Below are 19,335 nucleotides of genomic sequence, written 5' to 3'. Positions count from 1 at the left end.
TAAAATACTGGAATCTCCTGGAGAAAGCAGCAGCATAATTTATCAGCTTTAGATAAAGGCTCTGTTCCCACCCATCTGTGGTTATTCCCATTACTCCTGATGCATTCTCCTAAATAGAAAATTCAGCAAAGAAAATGGGCATGCCTCATTACCATTATAAATTTGCTGACTTGGTTCCCAGCAGTCTATCAATAACAAATTGTTTTGGGTGTCCTTAGACTTTAAGGTAAACCTATTTGTATTAGGCTTTCTACCCTTTTAGCTATAAATTGGTAACACTATCAGATCTGTCAGACTAATAGTATTTTAGCTAGACCCCAGGCAAATGGCCAAAAAAAATAACCGTTAAAATTGACAAATTTGCTTATCCATTAAAAGATTTGTAAATTCCACTTTTGTGTTTCCTACACCTTTGCCAGACGACACAGCCAGGAGGGTGAGACCAATTTTTCTGTTTGAGTTAAAGATTACAGATCACCCACACATAGCCTGCACATTGATGAAGCATAAGGCTGGCAATACACTGTGAATTTCTTTCCTGCAACCACAGACTGTGTTGAGAGGGGAATCGTCTTCTCCCGGTGGGCAAGGGAAGCCCTGCCCACCTGAAAAAGACAGTGATTATTGCTAGCGGCTATAGCAGCAAAAGATCTGTCAGGCCAGTTGTACCAAAGTTGATCGATTGACTTGGTACATTCAGCCTGCCCATTAACGGTTCGAATCTCACCGGTTCCATGTATGGGCCGGCCTAAAACGCTGATAAGCCATTAGATCTGTTAACAATTCTTAAATCTGCAAAGCCAGATTTGCTCCACTGCTGCACCTTCCTCTTCCCTTCTAAACAGTGGGGGACAGTGCTGACAGAGATTGGATATTGAGACAGATTAAGGTACCTAGTTGTATGTAAAGCACATTTTATTTTTTTTTATATAGAGACCCTGTCAACTACTTAAACATTGCAGGTAAAATCAAGTATTTTTTGTATGCTTAAGTGCAATTTTTTTCCTTTCCATTATTTTTTTTTTATTTGCAGTATACCTTTGAACTTGGTAGAAGTTTTAAACCAAACCAAAATAGCATCCACCAGCACAGAGGACTCTTTTCATTTAACGACAGTACTGTTCATGGTGCTAATTAAGCTTTTTTTTTTTTTTCACAGAAAAAAATGATAGCAAAAAAGTAATATAGCATATACAATTGCTATACAAGCCATATTGCAATGTAATGTTTTTAAAAATTGACTTTCCATTTCAGCCTACAGTGCTGTAATTTTTTGTAAAATTTAATGTAATGTGGCAACCTGGAGGAGTTCTGTACACTGTTGGTGTGTAGAACACCTTAAAGGGTGGTTTCCTGCTTGTGTGATTGGCACACTGATTTTAACATAAGGTCTGCACTGAGATACAAGTCCAATTTTAGGCATCCTGTGCAATAGAAATATAATTTTTGTTGAGAAACTCCCTAAGGGTTAAATACTTCCAAAGGATTGCAGGCACTGCAACTTTTCTCATCAGAACATTAAAAGTGCACCAAGTGATTATAATGAACACAAATCCCCCCCCCCCCCAATTCAGAATCGGTATCTAAAAGACATGGCCATACAAACAGCTATTTCTTTAGAGCAGAAACAGGTAGGAATCTGCAACAATTATTTTTTTATTATTTTTTTTTAATACTTGCAGTGTACATTGATCCACCTTGCAGTTAAAGGGCTGTGGGGAGAGTTTTTTTTTTTTTTTTTTTTTAACACAAGCAGAGTTTCTCTTCAAGCTTTAACTACTCCATGAGAGTCAATTCCCTAGCACAGCCCCTCCCCTTCTTGCATATCCTAGCCCTAGATTAATTGCTCTGATGACCCCTTTCATCACTCCCCCAAAATAATAATTTATGTTGCTGAAGGGGAAGGAGTAACGAGGAATACTATAGAGCAGAAGTGGTCAACTTGAAAATTTTAAAGGTCCCTGATACGTTGGGCTGCACAAAAGCAGTATGTTTTTGTGTATTGAGGTGCAAATAAAATGGCTGTATTGTGCCCAAAAGTCTCAGTCCTGCTGAATATTTTGCAGCGTAGAGCTTTGCACACTGAAAAGTAAGCGGTGTTCGTGGCAGCAATAGTAACCCCCATCATTGATGTCCAAGGCCACAATCAAACCCCCCAGCATTGGTGTTAGTAGCTGGTGTTATAATCCCCCAGCATTGGTGTCAGTGGCAGCAATAATAAGAGTCTCCGTCTTTAGTTAAATGTAGAAATATACCGACTGTCCAAAATCTATGCTGTGCCCCAGACAGCAGTAAACAGTGCCTCTTGATGCTTCTTCGTAATCCTGCATGTATGTTTTTAATAAGCTGTCAGGACAGTGACACTATCACTAGTGCAATCATGTTGTATCCACTGAAGATTGCATGACAGCATTTGTTTACATGGAAAGTTTAAAGAAGCTAACAACGGTTGTGGGACATCATAGGTACCTGCTGCTTGAACTACTAATACACAGGGTTAGGGAGGAGTAGCAGCTGCCTGTGCTCAAAGGAAGCTTTTGACACACCCAGAAGTGTAGGAGACAACACAAAATAATAGTGGCATTTACATTGCAAGAACTTGAATAGTGTGCAGAGATGTTCCCTGATGTGCAGTGACAGGAAAGTAAAATGTGTTGCCAGGGTCTGTACAAATGTGTTTTTTCTTTATGTTCCAGTAATTTAATTTTAACACATTTTTTTCCCTCCTGATAATGTAATATTCATTTTGAATTTATTAGATGGCGGCCTGCAGAAATGTTATTTATTTATTGTAGAAGGTTATAGCATTTAACTTGCTAATCTGCTGGTGCTGAATATTTGTTGCACTATTTTTACATGGTTTTAATGATGATTATTCGTCACTTTAAATTTCACTGTATCTGCTTCTTTACTCCGCTCCTTAGTTGCTTCCTCCATGCATCTCTTGCAGCAGTGCTTTTATTGGCTGTTTGATCGTTGATATGCTAGAGCTATTCATTTGTTACATCAGCTTTTTAAACTGGCCCATCCATTCACAAATAATGCATGTCATTTAAGAATAAGTTCAAAACATGCATTCGTATTCTGTTTGTCCTGTAATATAACAGCTCCAGGGCAATCTTTATTGTATAGTGAGAGATGATTATATACAGACTTGCTAAAATCTTAAGAGCGAGTTGCCCCATTTTTTATTTTTTTTTTCCTGAGTGCATAAGCTTTCGATGTTGGAACTTTTAGACAGAAGGCCGATTTGGTGCTCTCATGTAAAGTACTTTTATAGTCATTGTTGGCCTGCTGGAAGAATCAACTTTCAATAGCTGTTGATGTCTTGTGCTAATTTTTTGTCTGTTTCCAACTGCCATTACTGGAGGTAATGTGAATTTTCATGAGCTTTGTTTTCCTGCAGTGCCCAATGATCCACTTGTGCCGACCGCTGTGTTAGGTGAGGACCTAGTCTGACATCATCACCAGTTCACGCATGAATGATTTTCTTGCATGTGACTGAATGTTAAGAACATTTATATAGTGATTAGTGAACAGGAACGTGTAGAAATAGCTTGTCTGAGTAATACAGAACTTCCCACCAAAAGCACATGGGATTTCAAACAGGCAGGTCCTGTTTAAGTATATTTGTCATACCTACAGCCTTTTTGGTAGAATTAGTTCTATAAAAACTCCATTACAAAAGGGCCACAGGTATGTATCTCTAATACAGTAAAGATTTCAATGTATTGTTGCGCCTATACCCTTAATATCAAGTGTGCATGAAGTAAATCCCTATGTAATCTTCAAATTCTAAAATTCCATGATATCCTATAGATACCTAATCCTGTACTATTATAACAAACAATTCACAATAAACAATCAATCATTCCTTGAAGCTATCCTTTTTAAAGTCAATAAAATTGCAATAAGTCCATGAACAGGTGTGTTCCTCTTTAAAAGTGCTAGTGCTGCAACTCCAATTAATGTATTCCATGCAAAAAGTTGTAGTGCTTCAAAATCTTCAGTGTAAAAACATTGTACCTTAAAAGTGCTAGTGCTTCAGTGACTCCAATATAAGTGTTATCCACAATGAATGTGCTAAGTGCTTCGGTGCAAACCCTCCACCTTCCACGCGCAGCTCTATTATTGACCTCTCATACCAAGTCAAGTCACGCTTTCCCCTGAATTGGGGCATATAAGTTAGGGGTCCTTTATATTCCTTCTCCTTCTTAGTTCCACTCGCTAACCATCTTTAGGGTGTATGGCCTTTTAGAATCGTGGTACTTCTGTGCAGTGGCTCATACAAGAAGGGGAAACCTCTAAGTGTAGTAGTTATGTAGAAAATGTATTTAAAACAAGTAGTAACTTACATTTGAATCAGGATCACTCAGCATAAAACAGGATTATTCAGCATAAAAATCTGACAGCTGTGCTCACAGGCTCCTGCATCACTTCCAGTATCGGCAGCGTCAACCGGCTACACTACACGCATATCGTCACGGTCACGTGACTTCCTCAGGAGTAGGTACTAGGGTATGTCCTGGGAAATTCTAGATTAGAAATTAGTTGAAGCTTCTTTTTTTACCTAATGAGTCATTTCAATTTTTTTTTTTTTTTTTTTTTTTTGTGTTCAGTATTTGACAATTTTTTGTTTTTTCTAGGGTTAGGATTACTTGTGGTTGTAGGATTGTGCAGTAAATAGTAATTTTGTGGAACAGAATTGTTTTCATTATTTTTATTATTTAACTGTAATGTTCATGCATTATTGAACATTTGATTTTTACTTGTCCTGTTTTCAAAGGAATTACACTTCTGATATGCAGACTTGCAGTCAACAGATGGCTTCAACAAGTATTTCTCTGGTTCTTAACATCCAGCTTATGAACCTGGCTAGTTATGAAGGATAGTTGGGGATCTATAGCGAAGAACTGCACAAATATGGCAAATTAGTTTAAGAAGGCACAGGTTAAACAGAACACATTGGTTAAAGTAGTTTGAGTAAGATAGTTTCTGAGCACTGCAGTTTTGTACTCGGTACATTATTTCAGGTTCCATTTTCTATTTCACGCCTCTGATACACTTTTGTTCCAATTATCTCTTCTATGGTAAAAGCTTAGCCACAAATAAACATACAATATCAAGCTATTTCAAGGGGTTTATTTTCATTTTGATAACACAAAGACAAATGTGTGCTCCCGTAAAATTAATGCCAGCAGGTAACCTGGACGTATACAAACAGCTTGAAAAAAATCTTGAACATCCCAAAAGCGTTTAATTTCAGTGGGCAGGAGTAGATAACTATGGCCCTGTCATTTTCACTTCAGTATTCAACGAAGGCCATACTGATATATGAAATCATTTATTGTACTATAAAATTACAGTACTTTATTCCAATGTACTGAGAACAAGCTGTAAAGAATGTTTTACGTTTTTTTTGTTGCCTTTAATGTCTCTAATTTTGATGATATTTACACTCCAAAATATTTTCCCTTCAAGTGAAAACTGTACTTTGTACTGGGGAAGAAAAAAATTCCAGACTTAATTTAACTTTGAATCTTTTCCATGCTAGAACGGTCTAATCACTTAGGGCTGCTGTTGTAGACTGTATAGTAGTTAAGACCGCAGAGCAAGCAACTTCCTGTCTGCTGCCAGATAGTCAGGCTTACTGTACCTTCACCTTTCAGAAGAAGCCTTGTATTTTTAGCAATGAATACAAGCTTTCCTCTTATTCACCAAGGTGGACAGGCGGATAGATACTATTAAGACCTCCACCCCAGACAATCAGAGGAAGCCTTGTAGTCATTGATGAAAATATCCTGAATTGCAGAGATGTGCTAAAACTCTCTTTATAGCTGGTGCGGACAGGAATTTTATCATACTGCTGCTGGAACACAACGCCATCTACTGTATTTTGCTAATGCTACTACAGTCTGTTACAGCACCTCCAGTAGCCAGAGTGTTTTGGCCAGCTTGGCCTAAACAATCTATTTAAAGTGAAAGTAAACCTAGAACTCTTTTTTTTTAGTGATATTAAAGTCACTAAAAAAAAATAACAAACATGTTATACTTACCTGCTCTGTGCAATGGTTTTGTACAGAGCAGCCCCCCTCCTCCACTTCTCGGGTTATCCGCCTGCATTTCTGGCCCGTCCCTCCTGCCAAGTGCCCCCTGAACAAGCCACTTACAATGGGGGCACCCAAACCGGCTCGCTCCAGGGCCGCGGCTCTGCGTTTCAATTCGCACACAGAGCTGTGGCTCTCTCCTCATTGGCTCACGGGCTGTGATTGACTGCCTGCTACTATCTTAGTGAGGAGGGAGAGTGCCCAGAGAGCTGAGGCTCTTGTACACTTCGCTGGAGGAAGATCAGGCTCAGGTAAGTATTGGGGGGGATGCTGCACACTGAAGCTAAATGAATGCATGAAGGGTAAAAACCTTCATTCTTTACGAACACTTTACGCTTGCATTATTGACTTTCCCTATGCTCTCTTGTCACCACAATAAGAATCCCAAGAGGCTGTGTAAGTTTCATTTGCTGAGCAATTTGAAATGTACACAAGGCTATGTATCTTTCCTCTTTCCCCATGTGACAGCATGCAAGCCTGGAGATTGGCTTCTCAGGCACCAATTGCTACATTCTGGAGCGGTCAGAATGAATGTCATGTGATTTACATACCTACCTAGGGAGATTGTGGGTGGCAGGGATGCAGGTACAGCATGCTTAAAATTTCTCCTGTAAAGTTAATCCATTACCCAACACGGGAAAAGTACACGTTAACTTAAAAGAAAAAGTAAAATCAAATAAATGATTAAACACTTTGTTTACCAGGTTAATTTTGCTATTTGATTTCAGTATGATATAAAAATGTTGCAAACCTGTCTGTAAATTGTTTTTTTTGGGGGGGGGGGGAGCCATTTTAAAATTTTGCTCCAAAAAGGGGAAAAAAAATCTTGTTATATTTGATTACCTGTACTAGCACACTGAATTTTGTTTTGTGAAAAATATTCTTTTGGATTTTGCTGTCAGATTAGGAAATTAAATCTTCATAATTGTGGCAAAATACATTTTTATTTAGGGTTCTTTAGCTAGGATATGACATGGGGTTGATTGTTGTATACACTTTGTAGATCATGTCCTCTTTTGTACATTGCTTTTTGGTTTATTAGTAGAAGTAGTCCTTGTAGTTACCCACTGTATGATTTTTTTTTTTTGTCTGCATGGCTGGTACTTTTCATCCATTTCACCCATCCCCGCTACCCATAAACATAACACCGTTTTGTATATCTACCTAATGTAGCCTGACTCAAGTGCGTTGCAATGTTTCATACAGAAACATGTTTGTGCTTTCTTTTTCTGCCGCTCTGGTACAGTGCCAATCACTGGTAAGTAAGAAAGTATTGTATTATTACTTTATGCAGTTTCATACTTTTGAGATCAGTTCCTTATATGACATTCCTAACAATTAGAAAGCTAGGCTTACCACTCTTGGTGCTACTCAGTGATAAAAAGGCATCTGCTAGCCTGCCACTCCCAGCTGCTGCTGCCAGCTGCCTACACTCTGTACCGCTGACACAATGAAGCATGCAATGTAGGTCTGGCTTATTTCAAGCTATTGCAACACTGAAAAGATGTGTCACACACATTCAATGGAACATTTACTCTTGAGCTTCCTTAAAAGGCCTGATTAATTACATTAAAATATATTACATTATGGTACGTTCAGTAAATTTTGTTGCGTGAGAAGTCAAAACATTTCCCACACAGCATCTAAAGAAGTAGCAACTTTTTCTTGATAAATTGTGGTTTGCAACAGTAAACTATTATGCTTGTTATGCTTACACTTATTTAACTATGATCCCTTAATCAGAAGCGCTACCTGCAAACAGCTTGCCTTCAGCAAACTTGGTTATTTTATTGAACGGAGAAATAATCACAATGTTATTCTTTCCAGGCTATGCTATGAAGATAAATTGTTTTGATTAAATGCATTAAAATAAAATGGAGTATAAAGCAATTCTTTGTGTATTTTTTAAGTCCTAGTTTGAGCACGTCAAAGAAAGTCCATGACTATTCTGCAAAAGAATAAAATAACTTAATAAAGATCATGGCTTGCTGTTTTTGCATTATGTTAATACAAGGGTTCTTAAAAAAAAGTTTCTGCACTTTTTTTTTTAAGTTTCGCAGCCATCTTCACCACAGCTTGACAACTCATACTAAATTGCAAGATTAGCCGGCTTGCCAGACAAACTAGTCACATGACACTCTGACATGATCAATTACTACTCCTTCTGCCCTCACCGTTTCCAACGAAAATATAAAAGTATGGAAACTTTTTGAAGACCCCTCATATATACATGTATGTAGGACCAGCTGAGCCATAGATTAATCATACGAGTTGCTACCTAAACATGAAAGATAAACTTGGGAGGCTATATAGATACGGACACTTGGAGACCATGGTGTCTTCACAACATCATATATTTCTACTTTATTCTACCCTCTTTCCCATATTACCACTATTAGCAAGTTGTAAGTGGACAGCAGGTTTACTGTAGAGGACTGGGAGAAAACAGATGGGTGTGTTAATGACCACTGCACCGTACTTTTTACTGCAAATCCAGCAATTGCTTATTAACCTATCATATTGATCTACGGTACTGTTTTAATATATAGAGTACATAGAAACATGCAAGTGTAATGGACCCCCTAGACCTGCACACTGCCTGGCAACATTTTGAGATCCTAATTTTAATTTAATGCCCGTCTAAAACTAGAATTATTTGACTGTATTGTGCTTAGTTTTATTTCTTATCCTAAAGTCTAATCTACCTTTTTTACTGTGCAGGTTTTTCACTAAAAGATCATAATTAGTAAAGATTGTGTCTTTTCATTCTCACTTGTAATAAAAGAAATGGAAATATGCTTGTTTATATGCTACTCTTACTTTTTAGAGGGAGATTATAGTTATTTTCTGGAAAATAAAAATGTCAATTATCATTTACCCAGAAATATTTTGGCACATGAATGGCAAAATTGCATTTCTGCTATTTATACATTCTCCCGCTGATGACTATCTGTATATTGGACCGGTTTAGTCCTTGTTAGCAGTTGGTTAAACCAGCTAAAAATAATCTATCTATTGCTTCCAGTCAGTATGAACATATCTATAGAAAACTGATTACAACAAAGCTCAATCCTTTCAGCCACTACTGAGAAAGAATAACCATGTGTGTGTGTATGTATATATATATATATATATATATATATATATATATATATATATATATATATATATATATATATATATATATATATATATATATCATTAAAAACACATTGGTAGTATTTTGTTTTTTGTTTTTTTACATTAAACCCTGATTGAACCCTCTATATATTTGCAGTGAGGCCCGCAAATACAGTAGTAAACATGCTGCTTTTTAGGTCTTTTTTTTTTTTTTTTTTTTTTTTTACGTTCTGGTTGTTGCAGCAAGGGCTGAAATAACCACTACTGGAAGCATGGTGGAGAGTCGAACTGCTGCTCACACACAAGTGGCAGCCCAAGTCTCAAGTGGCAGACATGCCCCCCTGCACACTGTCCCAATTTGCACTCTTCCTGTATGAGTAGCCCTGTAGATCTTAGCAATGTTCACGGGTAGTGTCAGGCCACTACTCGTGTGAGAGCAGTGGTCCATCTCCCCAATGTGTTGCTAGCATAGGGGTTATTAAACGGCATGTTTGTATTACTGTATATACTACATAAATATAGAGAATTCAGTTGCTCTTTGTTAGCCCCATACATAAAGTTAAAAGCAACCTTTTTTATTAGTACCCTGCAGCTAAAAATGTTTTTATTTCTTTAAAGATGAAAACCACACGGCAACAGCCGAATCCAGCCGTCTTCTAGATGTTCCTCGTTACCTGTGTGAGGGAACAGAATCTCCATACCAAACTGGACAGCTGCATCCAGCCATAAGGGTTGCTGACTTATTACAACATATAAATCTTATGAAAACATCTGACAGCTATGGATTCAAAGAGGAATATGAGGTAAAATGCTGAAATCTACTAAAGCAAAGTTTAGACCTCATGAAATAAAAAAGATAGCGTTCTCATTTTACTGGCTGACCTAAAGTAGGCTTGTTCCACCATCTCTCTTTACACCAAGACTTGTACTGTATTTATGATGATGAATTGTATATTTTAATATTTACAGAGTTTCTTTGAGGGCCAGTCTGCTTCATGGGATGTTGCTAAGAAAGACCAGAACCGAACAAAGAACAGATATGGAAACATCATTGCCTGTAAGTTGTGTTTATCATTGAAATGAATTCCGTTCTTCTGAAGATTCCTCCAGCTTCAGTTATTTAGTCTAGATATTTATTACTCCAAGTCAGACCCACTTACATCAATTGTCTTTTTCCTGCTATCTATATCTATTTTTTTAAGATGGTATAAGAAAACTGTGCATAAAACTTCAGCTACAGATTTGGCATACTTTTTCTGAGCAACATATTTTAGATGGAAGGAAGATTTTTAAGAAGATAATCTTAAAATTGTTTTTAATGAACCATTCGTGCTTCAACGTACATTTTTCTGGCCACATTTGTTAAGGCAAATCTCCAGCTAAAAAAAAAAAAATCCTGTCCTCCAAACCGCTGTCCTCCCCTTTCCCCTTATTAAACTTATTTTTGAACTTAAATATACAGTCTAGACTCACAAGAAGTGATTTGAAAAACAAGACATGGACAAAATGTGGGTATTTCAGCATAAGCTTATTTTTTAACTTTTCTAATGATGGGCAACTTATGTTGTATTTTTTTCTTCCAAACTGGCGTATCACTTGCCATGTGGTCTAATAGTCATGGTTGCAGGCATCATTCCAGAGTAAAATAAGTATTTCAAAAGCAAAAAAAAAATGCTTGAATTATTTACTGAGCAGATTTAATCTGGTTGCTAGATGAAGCATAACTTCTTTTTATTTTCCTCCAAGAAGTGGTGTTCAAATTGTCTCAAGGTAACAGTCCTGTCCATAGAGCAAAGGGCTGCATACGTGTTACATTCATTGTTTTCTTCTCCTGACCAGATGACCACTCAAGAGTCATCCTTCAGCCAGTGGAAGATGACCCATCGTCTGACTACATAAATGCAAATTACATTGATGTAAGTGAGCTGCACATCCCCTGCTATCAACCTGCATGCCTTTAGCTCTCAGCTTGTTGTATATATACATGTATGTTTCTTTTTCCCCCGCATGTCATGCCTATGAAGTTGACTGCAAGTGTTTAAAAGAAGAGAAACTGTACACTTTGCTTGTTCTAAGTCTCAGTACTCACTGACATTATTGTGCTTTCTTTCACACCTGACTTTGGTTTGGCCTGTAGATTTGGCTGTACAGGGATGTAAGTACCGCTATATGTGAATAACAGAACCCTACAATAAACATTTAATATAGACATTGTTCCCAATTACTTTGTAATTCCTACTAATGCTTATTTACCTGACATCTGTGCATGCTCCACCTGATTAATTTGTTAATTTTTTTCTTCTTTTCATTCTGTCGTTGTTACCTTTTTTTTTTTTTTCTTGAGTAATTTTATAGCCACAATACACTAACCTGGCACTAGTCCAATTTGTTTTTTAAAGTCCCTGAAATGCTTTCTATTTCTCCCAATGGTAAACATCCCTTCCTCATATTTCGTTCTGATGTTGATTGTCTGGCTGCATCATACTTTTTTTTTTTTTTGCTTAAGAATATGTTGTAGTTTTTTAGATTGTTCAAGTGCGTTTCTTTAAATTTAAAGTTTTTTAAAATTCGGTAAAAGTATGTGAAATAAAACATTCACTGTCCCATGTATAAATAAACTCAAGTCAGTACTGTTTACATCTAACTAGCCACACAGCATAACCTCAGTGTAGATTCAGTAGAATTGCCACACCTTCTGCTGTTATTTATTTCTTTTTTTAAGTCTTAAATGTAAAAGTTAAAAAGGCTCATTTTCAATTTCTTTAGACCAGAAAGATAATATCAGGCAGATTAATTCATGTATAAAACTGGTCTATACACCTTAAACCTAATGTAACTTATTATTTCTAGGGTGCTGGGAAAAGGAAAGGTGTTTTTATTTTTATATATACAGTCATGGCCAAAAATATTGGCACCCCTGCATTTCTGTCAGATAATGCACCTCTTGTTGCAATTACAAATGTTTAGGCATTCTCATGTTTGTTTATTTTGTTTGTATTGGTATGACACAGAAAAGTGGAGAAACAAAAAGCCAAATCTGACACATTCCACGCAAAACTCAAAAAATAGACTGGACAAAATTATTGGCACCCTCAATTTAATATTTGATAGCACACCCCTTGGAACAAAAATAACAGAACTCAGTTGCTTTCTGTAACCAAGGAGTTTCTTACACCTCTCTACTGGAATTTTGGACCACTCTTCTTTCGCCAGCTGCTCCAGGTCTCAGATTGGAAGGGTTCCTTTTCCCAACTGCGGTTTTGAGATCTCTCCAGAGGCGCTCTATGGGTTTAGATCTGGACTCCTTGCTGGCTAGTTCAGTACTCACCAATGCTTTGTCTTAAACCATTTCTGGGTGCTTTTTGATGTGTGCTTTGGGTCATTGTCCTGCTGTAAGACCCATGGCCTCTGACGGGGACCCAACTTTGACACTGGGTCCTACATTGCACCCCAAAATTTTTTGGTAGTATTCAGATTTCATAATGCCATGCACATGGTCAAGACATCCAGTGCATAAAGCAGCAAAGCAACCCAAAAACATCAGTGAACCTCCACCATGTTTGACTGCAGGGACTGTATTCTCTTCTTTAAAGGCCTCATTTCTTTTTCTGAAAACAGTAGAATGATGGGCTTTACCAAAAAGCTGTAATTTTGTTTCGTCTGTCCACAGCATATTCACCCGAAAGAGTTTTGGCATCCTCAGGTAAGTTTTGGTAAACTCTGATCAATTTTTCTCTTTCATCCATGTCCAGAGAGATTAGCTACAGTGCCATGGGCTGTAAACGTCTTGACAATGTTGCTCACATTGGACACAGGAACATTAAGATCACTGGAGGTGAACTTGTAACCTTAAGATTGTCCATGCTTTTCCGCAATTTTTTGTTCTCAAATCCGCAGACAATTCTTGCTGCTCTTTCTGTCCTCCATGCTCCGTGTGGCACACAGTGACACACAACAGGTTGAGTGCATTTTTTACCATTTTAACTGGTTGCCGGTGTGATTTCTATATTGTCAGCACCTATTAATTGATACAGGTGAGCTTAATTACAAATTACATGAGCATCACAAATGTGAAATGCAATTATTTCTTAGTTTTGAGAAGGTGCCAATAATTTTGTCCAGTCCATTTTTGGAGTTTTGTGTGGAATGTGTCTGATTTGGCTTTTTGTTAATTCTCTTTTTTTATGTCGTACCAATACAAACAAGATGAGACATGAGAATGCCTTAACATTTGTAATTGCAACAGTTTTCTGGGAGAAGTGGTGCATTACCTAAAAGAAATGCAATATATATACATACCCTGGCAGAATTTATGATTTCTTGGCCATTTTTCAGAGAAGATGTATGATAACACAAAAACATTTCTTTCACTCATGGTTAGTGTTTGGCTGAAGCTATTTATTATCAATCAACTGTGTTTACTCTTTTTAAATCATAATGGCAACAGAAACTACCCTAATGACCCTGATCAAAAGTTTACATACCCCAGTTCTTAATAGCGTGTATTGCCCCCTTTAACATCAGTGACAGCTTTAAGTCTTTTGTGGTATTTGTGGATGAGGCTCTTTATCTTCTCAGGTGGTAAAGCTACCCATTCTTCTTGGCAAAAAGCCTCCAGTTCCTTTAAATTCTTGGGCTGTCTTGCATGAACTGTACGTTTTGAGATCTCCCCAGAGTGGCTCAATGATATTGAGTTCAAGAGACTGAGATGGCCACTCCAGAACCTTCACTTTATTCTGCTGTAGCCAATGACAAGTCGACTTGACCTTGTGTTTTGGAACATTGTCATGTTGGAATGTCCAAGTACGTCCCATGCACAGCTTCCTGGCTGATGAATGCAAATGTTCCTCCAGTATTTTTTGTTAATTACTGCATTTATCTTGCCAATTAGATTGACCAAATTTCCTGTGCCTCTGTAGCTCACACGTCCCCAAAACATCAGCGATCCACCTCCGTACCTTTCATCATAGGCCTTGTTGACTCCTCTCCCAATGTAGCGTTTATGGTTGTGGCCAAAAAGCTAAATTTTGGTCTCATCACTCCAAATGACTGTGCCAGAAGGTTTGAGGCATGTCTCTGTGCTGTTTGGCATATTATAAGTGGGATACTTTGGCATTTGCGTAGTAATGGCTTTTTTCTAGCGACTTGACCATGCAGCCCATCTTTCTTCAAGTGCCTCCTTATTATGCATCTTGTAAAAGCCACACCACATTTTCAGAGAGTCTGTATTAAACCTTAAAGCGGAGTTCCACACAAAAATGGAACTTCCGCTTTTCGGAACCCTCCCCCCCTCCGGTGTTACATTTGGCAACTTTCAGGGGGGGGGGGTGCAGATACCTGTCTAAGACAGGTATTTCTACCCACTTCCGGCATAGACTCCCATGGGAGTCTACACCACTTCCCGTCCCCACCGCGCTGTCTGCTGGGAACACACAGCTCCCAGGAGAGAGCGGGGACCACTTGGGACGCGCAGCGCGACTCGCGAATGCGCAGTAGGGAACCGGGAAGTGAAGCCGCAACGCTTCACTTCCTGATTCCCTCACCTAGGATGGCAGCGGCAGCTGCCGAGAACCGAGCGGGTTCTCGGCGTCCCCTGCCGACATCGCTGGACCCTGGAACAGGTAAGTGGCCATGTATTAAAAGTCAGCAGCTGCAGTATTTGTAGCTGCTGGCTTTTAATATTTTTTTTTTTTGGCGGTGTGGGTGGACCCCCGCTTTAAGTTATTTGTTGGTTTTTCTTGTCATCCCAAACAATTTTCCTGCCAGTTATGGCTGAAATATTAGTCGGTCTACCTAACAGTGGTTTGGTTTCAACAAGACCCCTCATTTTCCACTTCTTAGAGTTTGAACACTGCTTATTGGCATTTTCAATTCCTTGAATATCTTTTTATATCCCTTTCCTGGTTTATACATATCAACTACCTTTTCCTGCAGATCCTTTGACAATTATTTTGCTTTCCCCATGACTCAGAATCCAGAAATGTCACTGCAGCACTGGATGAAAGATGCAAGGGTCTGCAAGGAGTCCAGAAACTCATTGACCTTTTACACAGACACACACACACAAACTAATTACAAGCAAACAGATTACAGGTGAGGATGGTTACCTTTAATAGCCATTCAAACCTCTTTGTGTCAATTTGTGTGCATGTTATCAGGCCAAAATCACCGGGGTATGTAAACTTTTGATCAGGGTCATTTGGGTAGTTTCTGTTGCCATCATGATTCAAAAAGAGTAAACAGTTGATTGATAATAAATGGTTTCAGCCAAACACTAATCATGAGTAAAAAGGTTTTTGTGTTATCTTTCATATTCTCTGATAAATGGCCAAGAAGTCATAAAATTCTGCCAGGGTATGTAAATATATATATATATATATATATATATATATATATATGTGTGTGTGTGTGTGTGTGTAATATATTTCCCTTTTTTCCTTTTTTTTTTTTTTTTTTTCAGTTTGGATACTTTTTATCATGTTAACTTCTCTTCAATACCACCACCTTTTATGACAACTTTTGTAAAATAGGGACATTGAAATTTATTTCTGTTGTTTGCCAATTTTTATAAATAGACCCTTCCTGATATGCATACTTAGTCTGGGTTAGTCATTTAAACCAATGTTTCTCAACCTTTTTTCAGTCAAGGCAACCTTAAAAATGATGTGCAATCCTGAAGCACCCCATTCTAAATGTAAAAAGCTAAACTAATAGTTTTACATATCGCAGCAGCATCCACACTGCTCCACAGGACACTCAACAATAGAAAGAATTTATTCCTCCACCTTTTGCAAACTAGTACTCCCTGAGTTTCACACCCTCTCCCTGCTAATGTGACCACAGTGCAGACAGAGAGAGGCAGGCAAGGGGTAAACAAGGAGGCTGTGCAGGCACTCAACATCATCCTTGTCAAATGATGATGTCATTGGCTGATCTGCACAGTGCCCAGGGTTGTAATGCTGCTAAATAAAAACCGGAGACTTTGTGTAACAAAAAGGCAAGCTTGATCCACTTGCTGACAATTTTTGGGCAGTTTATGGCAATTTTTATGCATTTTGCCAAGGCACCCCTGAAGGACCCAGAGGGCACCCTGGTTGAAAAAGGCTGATTAGACAATATTGAAACCCCATAATTCTCTCATGGTAGGTTTACTTTTAAAAGAACCAGTTACATGTTTTTAAAAACCGCAGGGCAGGTAAAAGCACATATAATCAAGTAAATGCTTACTTGCAGTGCTTCTCCTTTCCATAAAAAAGTGATTTGCCATGTCCCTCCAAACTTGCTAGCAAAATTGTCTACTTCAGAAGAGTCAGTCCAAGTCTCCCGCTCTCCTTGCACATCAGAGCCCTCTCTCCTTCTCATTTGTCTAATTACACATTGTGCTGTGATATCGATGCTGCCCCTATCCTTAGCACCCTACATAACATTTTATGTAGCAGCTAGGAGAGGAATGAAAGAGAATACTATAGAGTGTCACCTCAGTGACAGCTCTGAGTCTACTGTGGCTGAGGAGATCACATCCGGGATGGCTGTGCCCAGCAGTAGTCTCAGGCCTTATGATTTTTTTTTCGCAAGGGAGGTTTTTTGAGGTAAATAGCATACCAAAAGTTTGATAAATGCACATGTAATCTTATTGGAAGAACAGCCAGGTTTCAGGATCCCTTTTAAAACAAAACCCCATGAAAAAAAGTCTTCCAATGCAGTGGGGCTGTGCTCGCATTGCATGGTTTAAATGCTTGTTTTGTCCGGGGGTGCACAAAAAGGCTATACTTACCTGATCCTTCAGAAAACAGCGCTCCCCTACGTCCAGCGATGGACTGTTCCTGCCATCCTCACATCCAGAGCCAGTCTATGGGGCATGATGATGTCAGAAACGGCCATGCAGAAGTCTGCTAGTGTGCGGAAGGCAGGAACGGTCTTGCGCTCAGAGGATCAGCAGATTAGGCAAGTATTTCTCTGCTCCCCTCAACCCTAGGCAAAATCAAACAGTTAACCCATGCAGTGCGGGCACAGCCCCACTGTGTGGGGAAAAAGAAACCTTTTTCCTGGAGTTCTTGTTTAAATCTTATTTCTGGTGCAAGTTGGGTGCCCTAAACTGTAGATGTGCATAGATACCTTTATTTAAACATTTGTCCATCTGTGCAGGTGTTTTCAAGTTTATTTTCTTCTTTTTTATATATGTCTCGATCAGTGGCAGAATATGGTCGACATATAGACTGATAAGAAACGGGTGTCAACAATTACTCCTGAAACCTGTAATCTTTATGATTTAAACCTATGTTTATCACACAGGAACATGTGAAAAATGTATGTTTTAAACCTTTTTTTACTGCTTCCATAAGTATTACAGTACAGCAGTAATGGGATGTAAACAAATTTGCTGTTGCATTAGCAACTGCACGTTTGGCTTTTTGTTCAGTTAGCTATGGCCATTCTTATAGAAATGATTCACTCTATCCACTTAAGGACCGAGCCTCTTTGAGATTTGTTGTTTACAAGTTAAAAACAGTTTTTTTTTTTTTGCTAGAAAATTACTTAGAACCCCCAAACATTATACCTTTTTTTTCTAACAGCCTAGAGAATAAAATGGCGGTTGTTGCAATACTTTCTGTCACACCGTATTTGCGCAACGGTTATACCAAGCGCACTTTTTTTTGGAAAAACTTTTTTGAATAAAAAATAAGACCGCAGTAAAGTTAGCCCAATTGTTTTTATATTGTGGAAGATAATGTTGCGCCGCATAAATTGATACCGAACATGTCACGCTTCAAAGTTGTGCCCTCTCGTGGAATGGCGACAAACTTTTACCCTTAAAAATCTCCATAGGCGACGTTTAAAAAATTCTACAGGTTGCATGTTTTGAGTTACAGAAGAGGTCTAGTGCTAGAATTTTTGCTCTCACTCTACCGATCACGCCGATACCTCACGTGTGGTTTGAACACTGTTTTCATGTACAGGCGCTACTCACGTATGCGTTTGCTTCTGCACGCGAGCTCGTTGGGACGGGCGCGTTTAAAAAAAAAAAATCTCTTATTTATTTTACCTTTTTTTTTTTTCTTTTTCTTTAACCACTTGAGCCCCGGACCATTATGTTGCCTAAGGACCAGAGGTCTTTTTCCAATTTGGCACTGCGTCGTTTTAACTGCTAATTGCGCGGTCATGCAATGCTGTACCCAAACGAAATTTGCGTCCTTTTCTTCCCACAAATAGAGCTTTCTTTTAATGGTATTTGATCACCTCTGCGGTTTTTATTTTTTGCGCTATAAACGGAAAAAGACCGAAAATTTTGAAAAAAAATGATATTTTCTACTTTTTGTTATAAAAAAAATCCAATAAACTCAATTTTAGTCATACATTTAGGCCAAAATGTATTCGGCCACAGGTCTTTGGTAAAAAAAATGTCAATAAGCGTATATTTATTGGTTTGCGCAAAAGTTATAGCGTCTACAAACTAGGGTACATTTTCTGGAATTTACACAGCTTTTAGTTTATGACTGCCTATGTCATTTCTTGAGGTGCTAAAATGGCAGGGCAGTACAAAACCCCCCCAAATGACCCCATTTTGGAAAGTAGACACCCCAAGGAAATTGCTGAGAGGCATGTTGAACCCATTGAATATTTATTTTTTTTGTCCCAAGTGATTGAATAATGACAAAAAAAAAAAAATATTTACAAAAAGTTGTCACTAAATGATATATTGCTCACACAGGCCATGGGCCTATGTGAAATTGCACCCCAAAATACATTCAGCTGCTTCTCCTGAGTATGGGGATACCACATGTGTGGGACTTTTTGGGAGCCTAGAGCCTAGCCGCGTACGGGACCCCGAAAACCAATCACCGCCTTCAGGATTTCTAAGGGTGTAAATTTTTGATTTCACTCTTCACTGCCTATCACAGTTTCGGAGGCCATGGAATGCCCAGGTGGCACAAACCCCCCCCCAATGACCCCATTTTGGAAAGTAGACACCCCAAGCTATTTGCTGAGAGGTATAGTGACAGAGAGAATAGAGAGAGAGAGAACAAAAAAACGACAACTATTTTTTTTTTTATTTTATATTTTTGTATGTGTTTTTTTTTTTTTGTTTACACTTTTTTTTGTAACTAAC

At 38.3% G+C, this 19,335-nt stretch overlaps 1 protein-coding gene across 16 annotated transcripts in view; it reads left to right on the top strand.

Moving 5' to 3' along the window:
* PTPRK (protein tyrosine phosphatase receptor type K) overlaps nt 1-19,335 on the top strand; it is a 674,681-nt gene that overhangs the window by 567,070 nt on the left and 88,276 nt on the right. For 6 of the 16 annotated variants that reach the window (XM_073627229.1, XM_073627239.1, XM_073627238.1 and 3 more), the window contains 5 exons: nt 3,407-3,442; nt 9,846-10,030; nt 10,197-10,284; nt 11,067-11,143; nt 12,898-12,930. In XM_073627229.1, the coding sequence (XP_073483330.1) occupies nt 3,407-3,442; nt 9,846-10,030; nt 10,197-10,284; nt 11,067-11,143; nt 12,898-12,930 (419 nt within the window). Of the gene's footprint in view, nt 1-3,406; nt 3,443-9,845; nt 10,031-10,196; nt 10,285-11,066; nt 11,144-11,364; nt 11,383-12,897; nt 12,931-19,335 lie in introns of all 16 variants that reach the window. The other 10 variants (XM_073627231.1, XM_073627240.1, XM_073627232.1 and 7 more) reach the window with 5 other exon arrangements.

Source organism: Aquarana catesbeiana, linkage group LG04 (assembly GCF_042186555.1).
Source record: "Aquarana catesbeiana isolate 2022-GZ linkage group LG04, ASM4218655v1, whole genome shotgun sequence".
NCBI lineage: Eukaryota > Metazoa > Chordata > Amphibia > Anura > Ranidae > Aquarana > Aquarana catesbeiana.
This window is presented reverse-complemented; position numbering and strand designations above follow the sequence as displayed.